The sequence below is a fragment of the Cyprinus carpio genome, chromosome B13, assembly GCF_018340385.1.
Source record: "Cyprinus carpio isolate SPL01 chromosome B13, ASM1834038v1, whole genome shotgun sequence".
Taxonomy (NCBI): Eukaryota; Metazoa; Chordata; class Actinopteri; order Cypriniformes; family Cyprinidae; genus Cyprinus; species Cyprinus carpio.
In genome coordinates, this window is record NC_056609.1 from 15,246,652 (window position 1) to 15,262,703 (window position 16,052).

General features: G+C 39.1%; 1 protein-coding gene across 4 annotated transcripts in view; it reads left to right on the plus strand.

The window, feature by feature from the left end:
- The first annotated feature begins 76 nt into the window (after positions 1-76).
- The window catches only part of zswim8 (zinc finger, SWIM-type containing 8), a 43,710-nt gene continuing 27,734 nt past the window's right edge, over positions 77-16,052 (plus strand). For 2 of the 4 annotated variants that reach the window (XR_006156250.1, XM_042736751.1), the window contains exons 1-5: positions 77-1,707; positions 6,858-7,011; positions 7,541-7,635; positions 10,404-10,576; positions 15,839-15,946. Coding sequence is in view for 3 of the 4 variants with exons in the window: in XM_042736751.1 (XP_042592685.1) it covers positions 1,530-1,707; positions 6,858-7,011; positions 7,541-7,635; positions 10,404-10,576; positions 15,839-15,946 (708 nt within the window). In the remaining variant the exon portion in view is untranslated. The remainder of the gene's footprint in view (positions 1,708-6,857; positions 7,012-7,540; positions 7,636-10,403; positions 10,577-15,838; positions 15,947-16,052) is intronic. The other 2 variants (XM_042736748.1, XM_042736749.1) reach the window with 2 other exon arrangements.

Genomic DNA, 16,052 nt, shown 5'->3' on the forward strand with positions numbered 1-16,052 from the left:
TACATATCCATGAACAAATAACTGCCACATAATGTGTAATGCAAGACAATATGCACTGAAACGAGAGACTAGTGTTTGTCTGGCTTTAATGTCGAGCGGAAGTGCGGATCAGCTGATGCTGGAGAGCCATCTTCATCTTCCCCGAGCAGAGCAGAGCAGAGGAGAGGAGGGGGACAGGACAGAGAGAACAGGGGGATCTCGACTCCAAATTGTCGGCTTAAAAATACATTTTGGATCCAGAGAGCGCTGGCTGCTTAGAAACGACGGAGGACTAGAAAAGAACCGGCCGGTGACACATGAAGACAAGCGGATGACAAGCTTTTACACACAAAGGAGAAGACACATACGAGGCAGCTAGAGGTGGCTTAAAAACAATTAATTATGTTTTCCCCGAATGGACGTTTGTCCTGGTCGAGGGGTCACATCGGCATTTTAGTCGTCTGATTTTCCTGTAAACCCACATAGAGGCACAATGCTGAGATAAAAGCACTGGCGAGTCATTTGTTTTGGGTAACCAGCAACTTGGATCGACAAAACCACGGATTAGGGACCACGGCTTTTGCTCCAAAACACCAAAAACAGCGTTATTCCGTCTGTATTTATTGTACGGACATAAGCACAGCTCGTGTCAGCGCTTATTTTGACAGTTTTTTAAGTGTTTGTGATTACGGGCTAGCTGGAAAGCTAGCAGGCTAACCGACTAGCCTTTCGGAGTTAGCAGAGCTACCTCGAACGAAATAAAAAACAACCGTGCAGGAGTTGTTTTGGGTTAACACAGGTTTACTATTGTGAAATGGCCTTGTTTAAGAGAAATAAACCCGGGGAGGGTTATTAGATGTACTCGGGGAGCTGGTCTTTCTTCAGCGCTGTCTTGTTTTGTTAACCGTAGAGCAGCTGTGGGACAAACAGAGGAGAGGGGCTTTAAATGAAAATTTTAGTGAAAAAAACTTATGCTTGCTTAAACGCCCTGAACTTTACTAACTAAGCGAGTCACTACAGTTGCTGTCGATTAACACAACTTGCTATGTAGTTTGGAAACTTAAGGGCAGTCAGATTCCTGGAGAAGGGCTTATTGATTTCAAAATCTTATTTCAGGAGATTTAAACCTCAACAAATGTCTGATGATACATTTCTGGAGTGTTTTTGTCTTGTAAGTCCACACTTGACAATGTAAGATAACACTTACGTAGGTTTAAATAAGTGAGAAGTGTATAAGGTTATGAAATTTTAGCTATGGGTTGTGTCACTTTTCTGAAGAACTAGACCCCTGAGAGTCTCCAGCAGTTCTAAAAGCATGGATTAACTTCACTTAACTGCACCGCAGTCATGTGCAGATCCTCCATTTGACACCCTAAATACATTTTTTCAAGAAACACAGACTTTCTTGAGGGACTTCGCAGGGCCCCTCACACAGTGTTTGGGTTGAGTGTGAGTTTCCCCTCCCCCTGAGCCAGTGTCACTCTCTCAAAACAACAGAAGCGCAGAGGCACGTTCAGTTGAAGCTTTCAGGTCTCCACACAGCGGATGTGATGGAACTGATGTTCGCTGAGTGGGAAGACGGCGAGAGGTTCTCCTTTGAAGATTCGGACCGTTTTGAAGAGGACTCCCTGTGCTCGTTCATATCAGAGGCGGAAAGTCTCTGCCAGAACTGGAGAGGATGGAGGAAACAGTCTGCCGGCCCAAATTCACCCACTGTGAAGATTAAAGGTAATGGAAAATTGTCTTCATGTGCTGTGAAGTGGTTTATGTGCTGTCATTGTAATGTGAGCACACCGTGCCTTGGCATGGCTGCACCTTTGACCTCAGGTTGTATTCTTAACTTATGGGCAACAATGTCATGTGACCTGCATGTTTAAAACTACCAAGTTTAACTGTTCTTCCATACGTGGGCCTATGTGGACAAATGAGTTACCTTGTACTGGAGATATAGGTTGAGTTGTTTTGGTACAAGTTGCATTAGTGGGGACACAAGTAATACATTTCATTATTATAATATATAATTTATGTGCAACTTATTAAAATACATATATTTGTACTATTCACTATAAGGTTCAATGGTATAAAATGCCTCTAGGATGTGATGGCAACTAAAAAAACAGCAGATCACTTCCTTAAAAACCTGTAGTACAACAGCAAATTGGTTTGCATCTGTCAAAAGTGAGTCCATATAGACTGTTACAGACATAATGATGATTTATTTGTGAAATATGAGTTAAGGTAAAGGGTTTCTTTAAAATGCACGACATCCATTAACTAATAGCAGAATAATGCAGAAGTTGCTTTAAAAGTAAGTGAGATAGCAAAATCATGAATGTCAGTGGGATCCAATGTTGTTTTAACCTCAACATTGTTCAAAAATAACTTACTTTTTTTAGTTCATTTTTAACTTAAATTTCTCTCTATGAAAATATTATTTTGCAGTATCCTTGTGTTTTATTCCTTTATAAGCTGTAAGTCTAGAACTTGGATATTGCAGCGCAACTGTGATGTGTTAAAATGATGTTTGAAACAGCTTTGGTCAGTCACTCCATATTACTGCAAGTTCTTTAAACTGCCGAAACTCCGGCCCACCAAAAGCCCCGTGCTGTGCATGTGTGGAGAGGGTTGTCAGTGGTGAAGACAGAGATCTGTGCGGCTGCAGATCCGTGAGCAGAGTGTGTAGCATTTGTTGGATGAGTTAAGGGAGTTTGGAAAGGGAGGCCTTATGTGGTGTTTAGATTGAGAGCGAGTGAGTGTTGTGGGGGGTTGGGTGGAGTTAAGCAGCAGAGGGCTGTAAAAAGAGCTTTGTCTTGTGCAGGTCACTGCCTCAGAGCAGAGGATTGTGGTTAAACAAAAAAAGCCCTATTTGATCAATCTGCATAATGCTGCTGATCTTGCATAGCCCAGTTTGAGACACCAAATCCCCCTGGTTTTTGTCCGAATCAGTTCTGAAAGTAAATCAGGGGTATTTCACGTGCCCGTTTTCTTGGCGCTGGAACTGAGGGAACACGATCGCTCAGACGTGGCTGTTTATATAGCACTCTGTGAGCCGGCTGTCTTTGTTCTCTGGTTGTTGGGTAGCGGGCGGTAGAGTTTGGAGCAGTGGGACAGCAGACCGCTCATGAGAGACTGTCTCACGTATTCACAGCCTCAAAAAAGACAAAGCTGTCTCGCAGCCTGTGTTAACTCTTCTTCTGTTGGTCACCATGGTTTAGTCAGACAGAACTGGCTATGAGTGTGCCACCTGATTCATTGGGATCTCACTCACACTTCTACACATCTTGTTGCTGAGCAGCTGTTTGTTGGCAGCATCTTTAATGAGTCACCTGTCCCCTGTGAAGTCGTTGTCTCTATGACTCCCACTGGCTGTCTATAATGTACTCTTGCATCTGCTTGTGGTCTGGGTAATTCGTCTCCAAAGTAGTAGCGTCTCATCTTTTGGCGGTTGGTTTTAGATTACGTGGGTGTCTGGAAATGGTGTGGTTTGCATCTACTATTTGATCATGACACTTATTTTAATGCTTTGCATGACAGCTTAAATACCAGGTTGGAGGTAGATTGATAACAGTATGGTAAAATGTTAAATGGCATGTTGGCATACTTTTTTGTGAAAGTTAATTCTTTTGACAGTACTTGACAGTTGACCTTTATGGTTAAGGGTGTCTGATTTAACCCTAGATAAAACAATGCACAACTTGACTAATTTTTAGTAGAATGGTCACACTTTGTGTAAATGGACAGCTCTGCTGATTGTATTTCAAAAGGATTAATATGTATGGTGTGTTTTAAAAGAATCTTCAAATTTAGGAGCTTGTTTAGTGGTAGGTTCAATAGTTTCTATTGAGTAACTTGCACAATACTGTAAGTTCTTGCTTTTGTTTCGCAAATAAAAAAAGTTCCAAATGTCAGTGCAGGAAAAACACTGAGCATCTTCAAGCAACGAACTGATTTTTCATTCCTGAATTAATCAGTGTTCTTGAACAAATGAGTAAGATTTGGTAACTTGCTCACAGTCAGTTGTTTAATTCCTGAATGAATCAGCGTGTGAATGACTCTGTTGAATGAATGATTCTAGAGTGTGGAATTTAGTATGTGTTAAAGACATTGTGTCAGTCCAAGGACAGTCTCGAACATGCACTTCCTGTCCTATGCACATGCTCTTAAGTGACCAAGACCACAAATATTGATATTAGGACAAGCCCATAAAGACAGTCACTTGATTTGTACTTGAATGAGTCAGTGTATTTAATTGATTAATAAGGTAATTACAAATTATCTTTACAAAGCTAAAAACTAAATGCACTTGGAATTTGCAATTGCAATTTAATTTGGGACCTTCAAGTGTATGTCCTTAATAGTTTATTATATAGTAGTAACTACTTAATAAAAACACTAAGACACTTAAGGCTGTGCTATTATACTCAATTAGTCAGGTCTAAAGTTTGTAGTAAGCACGACATGCATTGTGGTCATAATGTGTGGAAAAATGTATCATGGTTTCATGTGAGATCTCCATAGTGTTGTAGTGACAGTGTATCAATGCAGTGTCTGCCTGAATGTAATGTGAGATTCAGCTCTAAGGTGACCGAGTGCAGTGGATTACAGTCCCATTGCCTAAAGCTCGGTTATTACAATGACCTCCTGATGTTGGTGTTCATTTCAGATGGATCTTAATAATATCTAATGAGATAAGTATGTCACTACAGCCCTGCGGCTCAATGTAGAAAATTAAGTTTCATTATATGCACTGCCACTGAAACCTGTGCCTGGGTTAACTTTAGGCTGTAGGCACAAATATTCAGTTGCTCTTGAAGGAGTGTCTTTTAGTCTGAGTGTTTTTCATTCTTACAGCCTGGCCACTCTTATCGTTGTCTGGAGGAAATTGGTGACTTGAATCCAGGACCCTGCAGGATACTTGAACCCCACCCCCACCCCACCTCTCTCAGTGGACAGCATTTAGTCTCTGTTGGCAGCTGTCCTGTTTTCTTTGTGTTTAGCCTTGAGTGTATATGAGCAGTCTGGTTTACAACAAAATGGGTTGCCTGAGGTCTTGAACCTCACTTCTCAGTTTTGTTCCCTCTGTTTCAAAATGAGACGTTTGAAATGCACCCATCTATGTAACTATTGTTCAGCTATTTGCCTGTAATGCCAAGTATTTTTGTTTGTTTGATGTGGAGTGGCTGTGACCGGAAAGTAGTGATTTTATCACCCTACTGATCAAGGCCTGTTCACACCAGCATGAAAATTTGGTTGATTCGGTCTGGTTCTGGACTTATTGTCTTATTCACTGTTGCTTGGTAAAATAGTCAGTTTTTGAGTGCCACCAAGTCATAATTAAAAAAAAAAAAATTGGTGTAGGATTTTCACTGAAATACATTTCTGGTATATTTCACAAATAATTACAAAGAAATGGCAAGTAACACTGAATTAAACTTCAAATTTTAAAGAAGAAATACTGAAAGACTATTTTCTTGTAAAACGTAATCTAAAAGTCTTTTTTTTTACAGTACAAAAGCAGAAATCTTATTGGTTAGGCAGTTTTCTTTGCAGTGCAATGGAAAAGAGATAAGATCACCTCTCCTTAAAAGTAAATGTCACATTTACTGCATGGCTATTTTTAGTGTCTTTCATTAAAATCATTAAACAACTATAAAAAAAAAAAAATTGCGGTAAGGAAAAATGCACAATACTCAACTACTCGGTGCTTAATACTGTTTATTATTTACTGTCAACTTAATTTAAAGGTTGGCAATGTCAAAATTCAACATATATATTACAGTATACAAATTTTCCGGTTCCGATTCCATTTAAATGAACTATTATTATGTTTTTTTACTATTTTACCTTCATTGAATGTAGTGTTGCTGGAAGGTAGTAAGTAATGTTGAGTAATGCTAGTCCATCAATCAGCATGTGCTTCAAAGTTGATGTTTTTTTTATACTATCAATAACATTTTTTGCTTTTCAAGCAGGAATAAGCTGGTCGGCCAAATAGTCCTTTGAGGACTAAGACACTTGTTCATTTCCCTAAATTAATGAAATATAAACTGTTATACTTATAACCATGTATACACACACTCCATAAAGCCCCTATTTTACAAATAACAATGCAGTCAGGAGATGATGTGATGCAATGAGTGGTTTCCACATTTTTAAACATTTAAAATGCATGAAAATAAATATTTTCTATCACTTTGTTTATCACTCATAACCCTCATACTTGCATAACAATAGCAGTCTATTTATTTAGTGGTCCAAGGTGAAGTCTGTATGTATATTAATGACAATATGGGACAAATATAATGTAATTTAGTGGCGGCAGGTGCTGCGCTCTGCCGGTATGTGTATAGTCAGACAAAACGATGTGCACAGTTATCAAAGGCGCGAGTGCATGTACAGTTATGGGGAAACGTGTTCGGCAGTTAAAGACATGACGCGGCACGCGCGTCTGTGGAGTGCGCGTTATTAGAAACCGTGTGCTCAGTATTTAAAGAGGCAGGGCGGCGTTTCTGTTATTTGGTTTGAGACATCCTTTAAGGGAAACTCCAAATCATCAGAACACCAGCACAAGGCTGCTCACAGCCCTTGGTCACGTGTCGCACAAAAACTGTTATTGGAACCGAAACTTAGAAATTGCTCACGGTTCTGGTTCTTTTCAAAAAAGAACCAGAACCGTGTTCGGTTCCCAGCCCTAACTTTGATAGCCATTCATTTAAATGAAAGTATTTGTCACACAGAACTTTTGCACTAGATATTTTTCTTGATGTAAACACATCTTCAGATTGCTGCTGAATATCCATTGATGCCATTAGTTTCAGTCTTTGAGAATGTAGTTTGCCTGTAACAAAAACAGTAACTCATATCACTTCTTTTCTTAGATGGACAAGTCATCCCTCTGGTGGAGCTGTCGGCCAAGCAGGTGGCATTCCATATTCCATTTGAGGTGGTGGAAAAGGTCTATCCTCCCGTTCCTGAGCAGCTGCAATTGCGGATTGCCTACTGGAGCTTCCCAGAAAATGAGGAGGACATCAGGTGAAAGTTTTGTAATAGCTAATACACCGCGTGCATAATTATTAGGCACATTGATATTCTGATGATCTTTTTTTTTTCCCAACCACATTTTACCAATTCCAAACCACATCAATCTTAATAACTACTAATTTTGTATTTAATCATTTATAAGTGAAGTTAAAAACTCCTTAAATTCAGGTGTGCAGAATTATTAGGCATGTTTTCTTTTACAGATAAAATGAGCCAAAAAAGAGGTTTAACTCCCCATGAGAAATATTAAAAACTAATGCACTACAGAAATTGCAAAGAAGGGGTGGTGAAGCAGGGGGAGAAGAAAAGACACATGTTAACTTCAAATGATTCAAGAATGAATGTGAAGATTTAGATGTAAAACCATCAAAACCAAGGCTTGCTTTTAAATGCTTGTGATTACCTTTACGATTAATCTGATTAACCAGCGAGTTACCAGAATGCCCTTTAAGATTAAGAGTATGACAGGGTGACCTGTTGAATGCTTTGCTTAATATCCTTCTTCTCTCTGTCCTTGCAGATTGTACTCCTGTTTGGCCAACGGCAGCCCTGATGAGTTCCAGCGTGGTGAACAGCTCTATAGAGTAAGAGCTGTGAAAGACCCTCTGCAGATAGGTGAGAAATCAAAGACATCCCACATTTACCATGCCACAAGTGCTCTGTTTTTGAGCAAAAGCTTCTGAAAGTTGCTTTGCTGTATTAAGCACTTTCGACATGAATCTTAAAATAGTTTTATAGGATGCAGATCTTAAAATAGCATTCAGAATAAGCCTCCCTTGAGTTAAGAGTCATTTCAGCCCTGAGGTGCAGGTCTTTGGCTCTGATGCACTCTGTACATGTTAAGTGCCATGTCTTCATATGCCCTGAGAGAAAACCAGAGGCATGGTACATAAGTGTATGTGAGTGATTTGAGCTCAGGCTGTGAATGAATGCTGTTGTTTGAGGCAGTGGGCCGTACAGCAGAAGAGGGAAATCATGATGCAGCTGGCCCAAGCCTGACCTGTCCTGCACACACACTCACACCCTCCAGGGGTCTGCCTTCATGCTTGTTCACAGAGTATTGAAATGGCCCATAGAGTGTAGACAAAAGGATAAAACATAACCTTAAACTCTGTCAATTCAAAACGTTTTTTAAGAAATATTTTTGAAAGAAGTCTCATGTTCAACAAGGCTGTGTTTTTACTGATCAAAAATACATTAAAAACAGTAACATTGTAAAATATTACAATTTTAAAATAACCTTTTTCGATTTATATAACGCATATTGAAATTGAATGTTTGTTTTTTTTTTGTGATTAAAAAAAGTTAAATATTCAGCTTCATTACTCCAGTCTTCAGTATCACATGATTTGTCAGACAGAATAATTCTAACATGCTAATTTGCTGCTCAAGAAACATTTCTTATCAGTATCAGTGTTAAAAACTGTTGTTTCTTTTCTTAATAAAAAAAACAGCATTTATTTGAAATATAAATCTTTTGTAACATTATTAATGTATTTACTGTCACTTTTGATCAATTGAATGTATCCTTGATGAATTTATTCAAATAACAAAAAAAGCACTGAACCCAAACTTTTAAATGGAAGTGTATATCGGTAGGTATAGATGATGTGCATATATTTGATCTGCATTTTTTTGTATGTTCATAAATGAGACATACAAAAGAAATTGCATTCTATATTATTGACAATATATTGTTCATATTGCTGTCTGGATATATCCATTGATGTAGAATTTTGCATATCCGAGTAATTTTTTAAATTTGTCAAATATAAAATGTTATTTTTTTTTTGCTCAAGGTTAGCAGTGAGTTATTAAATGAGTCAAGATGCTTCAGGGAAAGATGTGTCAGTAGTTCTAAAAATAATAGTGATTTTGCTGTTTAATCAGCTTGCCTTATGAGAAGGTAAACATCTAACTAGCTTGTTTTTCGGAAGCACGCTTCATGTTTTGGTTGCATTTTGAACACTCTTAAGTGCCTGGTTCCTCTGAATTATGCGTCTCGCTCAACACTTTCTGTTTACTGTATGCTAGCAAATGGGGGGGGGGGTTATGGTCAATTATATGACACTGAAAATTTCCTCAAAGCCAGAAAAAAGAAATCCTCCTCTAACTGCCCTGGCCAATCAGTGACCACTCACCGCACTGACCTCCCAACTGCCTGTCAAGGCCAAATCAGACGTTCTCACTCATTTCACCAGAGTGGAGCCAGAACGGCTTGACACAGAAGGGCTGCACCTAAAAGGGAAGTGCTTCCAAAACTCTTCCCTTTGCTCTTTGTTTAACCTCATATTGAGAATACAATGCTAAATCTCCAAGGATCAGCCTTTACACAACCTGCCCAAACTGCCTGGTTGCTGCTGCAGGCTTATTGGTCTGTTCAACAGAATTGCTGCATTGCCTGCTGGGATATGAGTCAGATAGACCCATTCAGTCACTTAATTGTTCATGGTGCATGTGAGGTAAATGATCAGTTTAGTGAGAGTTTTCAGTGATGTATTTTACATCACTGTAAATGCAACCCAGTATTATATTCTTTCATGATGTGTTACTGATGACAACCAAGTGACATTTGCAGTCATGATGTGCTTATTGGCTCAGGCAGTGATTCACTAAATTAAAGAAAGACACTGTTTTATACAAAGTCTTTTTTTATTTTTTTTAAATCAAGATTGATTATTAAATTCTTTGGGCCTTTTGTTTTAGCCGGGACAGCTGACAGGAGAATGTGGGTCAGGAATAAAGGAATAGAAGGGTGCTTTTTGGCACTAACAGGTAGACTGAAAGGAAAAAAAAAGAGGCGGTGTAGTAGAGTTGGCTTGAGGAGGCCTGTTGAATTTGGAACAGGAGCTATAAGCTGAAACTACCCACCACCCCCACCTCTGCTCTTACTGGCCAGAGGAGCACTGGCCGCTGTCCAGTGGTAAAAGCTTTTGGCCAACCCCCTGCACTCAACTCTCCACACACACATTTGGAGTCTTTCTTTCTCTCTCTCCATCTCAGATGTCTTTCATTTCCTGTATGGTCTGTGTACAGTGCAATTGCTGTTATATCATTCAGCCTTACAATCAACAAACTCCCTCAGACTTTTAAACATTAACCTTTCCCAATTTTTCCCCAAAACCTCCTTGCATTGGGCACAAATTTCATAATGTGTGCTCTTATTTTTGCTTGTTTTATATAGAATGCAAAAAAAAAAAAAAAAAAAAAAAAAAAAGAATTATAAATGGCCTGTTTTCAGAATAATCAGTCCAACAACGAAGGCAAAGTTTCATTGCTGTATTTCACAAACATTTTTGTCCAGAGTTAAAGGAGAATATGAACTAGTTTTTTGAGTCGAAATGTGTTATCACAGACTGATAGCGTTTTGCTTTCTCAAACAGGCTTCCACCTCAGTGCCACAGTAGTGTCGCCCCAGGCCGGCCAATCAAAAGGAGCCTACAATGTGGCTGTAATGTTTGACCGCTGCCGCATCACTTCCTGCAGCTGCACTTGTGGAGCAGGAGCCAAATGGTGTGCCCACGTTGTGGCCCTCTGCCTCTTCAGAATTCACAATGTAAGAGATTTTAGATGAACATTACATGTATTACACACATACATTTCATATCGTTAAATGCAGCATTAAATTGACTTCAAGTGTTTTATTTTTTTGTTAATGTAATATAATGTAAAATTATTTTATTTGGTTTATTTATTTTATAAAATAAAATGTAATTTTAATAAGTGTCATGAAAGTAATTGTCCTATCACACGTTTTGTCTATTGTTTTTCTGGTGTTTCTGTTGCATTTTTACTTATATTTCCTTTGAAGTAAACAATCTGCCAATGCTGCAAAATACCTTTACAACGAGGCTGGAATTTTGAATGTGGTAAAATACAGAGCTTAAAATAGAAAAGCATATTTTAATATGCCTGTTCATGAACTCACACCGCAGATCTGTTTATAGCGTAGTTGAAAATCTTCCCTGAAGGTTAAAAAAATTAATGCATTAACAAAAACCAATTACTTAAGGCAAAAGTTCTCTGTGTCTCAGAACACAATGTACACATGCATTTTAATGTGCACAATGGCCTGGTTCAGATGGACATATCTGTGGGGAGGATTTCACATACAGCACATGCACGATCTGTCTCTAGGTTTCTATCTTTTCGGAGTGACCGTGGGCGTGAGAGCACTGAGAAGCTTTTGATTAGGTTTGATGCCTCCCTGTGGAGTCAGGAGGGTGGAGGGAAGGATCTGCACTGCTGTGATATCCCACCCCGCCGTAGGAGGCCCTGCCACAGTCAGATAGACCCGGCGGCCCGGGCCGTGGGTGGCGTTTAGCATTTGCATGTGGGCTTTTTCTTCTGTTTGCTGCCGTTGGGGGAAATTATAACAAACTTATTTTGCATAAACTTTTTCTTGCATGTTTAGTTTGGTTGTAAATAACAAATACACAGCTCTCCTGTTTGGTTTCTTGTAAATAATGCTAGAAATCCACTGAATTTGTAAATGGTGTTATAAATTTGAGAAAGGAGAGAATTAGCAGAATAAGACTCTTTAGGTAGTGTCTGCAATATGATACTTGCCTGTATTTGTAGGATAGGTGTCTCTTGGCAAATAGCTTTGAGAATGTATGACTTTAATGCAATTACACTTATTGTGCAGTCCTGTTTGTTGCAAACAGCTTAAGTGTGTATTCTGCTATTGTGAGTTGTATAAACAGTATATACTTAGATCTGCTATGCTATGAGACCTTTATCAGACACACAGTAATTGCAGTAAAACACTGACATTAAGATTTAATTTTGCTATAGCATTTCTTCATTTGCTGCTTTGTGCGTTGAGGCTGGTGTCTAAGGAGGTTACCTATCATTTCCTCACATCAAAGCCTGAAGTTCAAATGCTTCAAGTTTGACATTTAGCCCACCTACTCAACAGTATCATCAAGAGTGCCATAAAGTATTGTGCATTCCTGCTTTTTCTAAATCTTTAGTACAACAAGACAAAAAGAAAGATACCTGCCATTAAACTCAAACAGACATACTATTGGATTATGATATTATATATTTAGTAGCAAGAGGGGCATATACCGGTGATAAACTGTGCGTGTCAGTCATTAGGCCTCTCGTTCTTTATCATCGCTGTGCCCTTTAACTATTTGAGTGGGCTTGTGTGGTTTTTTTATTTTTTTCATGTCTGGTGAGCTGTCAGTTTGTCCTCACAGCTAAACTTGCATCAATACATCCCACCATCCTAATTGTGCTGGTAAAAACTGGTTGCAGCTTGCATTAAAAACATTCTTAGTTTTAACCGTGTTATAAACATTATTAATGGTCCTAATCTTGACCAAAATGAACATAATGTCCCCTAAACTGTTTTGGAATAGTCACCACCAGAGTAATTACAGGGCAACCTTTTGCTGGAATGTTGTCTTTGAGCTAGTTTTAATGAATTGCTTTAATGCATGTATTTTTTTTTTTTTTTTTTTTTTTTGTGGCACTTTTCATATTTGCCGTTTACTTGAATTTTCAAATATTGCAAGAACCCAAACCTAAAACCATTTGCAATATCGCAGTGCCCACATTTTGTCGGGATGAACACTGTCATAATGATCATAGGAGGTTTTCAAACTGGGTATTCCAAGAGATTTTCATTTTGCTTTAAGGCTGTTTAGAAAAAAAAATATTGAAGTACAGATATGATAAATTGAAGAAATGCTTAATATTTTTCACTTAATATATACGGTGCCTTTTTTCTTCACGTTTTGTTATGATGCAGCCTTATGTTATACTGCTTTGGATTACTTTTTTCCCCACATCAGTCTACACTCCATTCACCGAAATTACAAAGCAAAAACAGAATTGTCACAACTTCTTAAATTTTCTTATATATATATATATATATATATATATATATATATATATATATATATATATATATATATATATATATATATAATATATATATATATATAAAACTGAAAAAAGTTAATTGCATAAGTATTCATACCCTTAACTCAGTACATAGCTGAAGCACCTTTACAACCTCAAGTCTTTTTGGGTGTGATGCGTCAAGCTTTGCACAGCATCATTTAGAAATTATCTGCCATTCTTCTTCTCCTCATCTCTTCACCTCTCATACTCTGTCAGGTTGGATGAGGCCAGATGCACATTTTCAGGTTTTTCCAGAAATTTTTGACTGGATTCAATCCCAGGCTCTGGCTGAGGCTCTCAAGGATATTCACAGAGTTGACTATAAGCCACTCTTGCTGTGTGCTTAGGGTCACTGTCCTCTTGGAAGATGAACCTTCTGCCCAGTCTGAGGTTCTGAATGCTCTGGACTAGGTTTCCATTAAGGCTATCAGCTATCTCAATATTTTGCTGCACTGAGCGTTCCTTCTACTCTGAGTCCCTCAGTCCCTGCCGCTGAAAAACAGCCCCACAGCATGATGCTGCTACCAGCACACTTTACTTTTGGGATGCTACTCTGCAGGTGATGAGCAGAGCTGGTTTCCTTCAAACATGATGCTTGGAATTGAGGTTCATCAGACCAGAGAATCTTGTTTCTCAGAGTCTGAGGGTCCTTTAGGTGTTTATTTGTAAATTCCATGTGTGTTTTCCTGTGTCTTAACTGAAGAGAGGATTGACTCTTGCCACACTGCCATAAAGCCCAGATTGGTGGAGTGTTACAGTGATGTTTGTCCTTCTGTAGGTTTCTCCCATCTCCACATATGATCATGGAGCTCAACTAGAGTGACCATTAGGTTCATTGTCATCAGTCTAGACGAGGCCCTTCTCCATCAGTTGCTCAGTTTGGCCAGCTCTAGGAAGAGTCCTGGTTGTTTCAAACTTCTTCCATTAAGGGTAACAGAGACTACATGCTTCTGTGACCCTTCAGTGCAGCAGAATTTTTTCTAAACTCTTCCCCAGATGCGTGGCTTGATGCAATCCTGTTTCTGAGCTCTACAGGCAGGTTTTTTTTTTCTTTTCTTTTTTTTTTTCTTTTTTTTTGCTCTGATATGCATTTTCAGCTGTTAGACCTTTTATTAAGACGAATGTACCTTTCCAAATCATGTCCATTCAATTGAATTTGCCACAGGTTAACTTCACTCAAAGTGTAGCAACATCTACAAGCAATATGAATGCTCCTGAGCTAAATTTCAGCTGTCCCAGATAAGGGTATGATTACTTATCCAGTGGAATCATTTGTATTACAATAAATTTACAAAGATGTTTAAAAACGTTTTGCTTTGCCATTATGCACAAAATTCAATAATGAATTCAAAAGTAGTGTATTGCGTAATTTTTCATAAAAAAGTACTGCTATATGAACAAAAGTGCAATAACAATTGTTTTTTTCAAACAATTTAAACAAATAAGGTGCCTTTTTACAGCAGTGTTCTTTTTACATAGTAGCAGTTAAAATATTTATTGTAAATCTCAACTTATAACTAGGGCTGTGACGGTGGCATATTTTTACCACTGCGGTGGTAATGGATCAACTACCGCCGGTGGCGCGGTGTTGATTTACATGTATAATTAATATTAATTATATAATTTATTCAATGGAGATGGCACCAGATCAGCGATGTATTACTTGGTTTCCCAACAAGGTCCATCGCCCAACACAAAATCAATTTGCTGAATGCATAAACTGTATTTTCCTGCGCTCAAACCTGCCAATCTTAAGGAAACTCTGTGTATGGCGTTTGATGTAATTTGTAAATTACCGTAGACTTATAGTCTAAATAAAACAATTGGCAACTATTACTATTACTGTTTACAAAACAAGTGTGCCTAGAGTGCGTGACGTCACGTGCACTACCGCCGGTGGCAGGTGACGCGGTTGTCACGGCGACCGTCACAGCGACTGTCACAGCCCTACTTATAACATTAATCAAATTAAATATAAAACCAAAGTTACTGCCAGAGCATTAACATTTTTATAGAAAATTATTTTATAGTTTGTTATAGAAGAGCAGGAGTCCAGAGCCTCGTTCATAACATTATAACAGGTGGCTTCCGAGTAGAGACCTGCAGTACCCAAAACAGGACCGCGGGACCCAACAGAGTGCATTGAGGGACAACACTTGATGGGCGGGTAGAGACTCATGTGTGCGGGAGAGTATGTGTATACTCACACTAGGCAATCTTAACCCTGCTCCCTAAACTCAGTCCGTTTGGCCCCCAATGCCCGGTTCATTTGACTAGTGTGATCGCGGTCCGTTTAGCCGTCCCTGGCTAAAGTATGAAGTATGTGGTTTCTCATAGAGTTAGACTCTCAGCCATATGGCTAATCCTGCACTCAGCCGTACTGGGGTGTTGTCCAGGAATCCTAAACGTTTCCGTCCTCCTTATCCTCCTCAGTGCAGTTCTCCAGTTCCGTCCTTCATCCACCATGCTCTCCTCCCCATCCTCCATCTCCCAGACACGGCCAACACATTTCACTCCAGTAGCTCACAATGCTGCCCCCACGGGATGCTCCGCATTCTCTTTAATAACCTCACTATGAGCTAAAGAGAGAATTAGCTCTGATCGGCTCAAAGCGTGTCTATCTGGAGCTCATATATTATGTATGGGCCATTTGCAAATGAGGGGTTTTCTGCTCATGCTGGAGGAGAGTACCAGGTGACGGCACACTGGGACAGCCACCTGAAGGCATCAAAGCCTCCAGACGCATTAAAAATGCACAGAGTGTTTGCTAATGAGCAGCTTGCTCCTGGTTTAGTTTGCACTAGTGAGTGGGAGTTAAAGCAGTGAAGCTTGATTTCAGTTATGTATGTCAGTCAATGTCAACCTCAAGTATCAGTGACTCTTGGCATGTGTTTGTTTATAGGCTTCTGCAGTGTGTCTTCGAGCACCTGTGTCAGAGTCCCTGTCCAGATTACAGCGGGATCAACTCCAGAAGTTTGCACAATACCTCATCAGTGAACTCCCACAGCAGGTGAGACATGCATTATTTATTAGTTTTGCTCATGGCTTCTCCGAGCTCCTAAGTTTCTTTGCACGGCTCTAAATAACTCTGATGAAGTGCACACAGTGGCCTCATT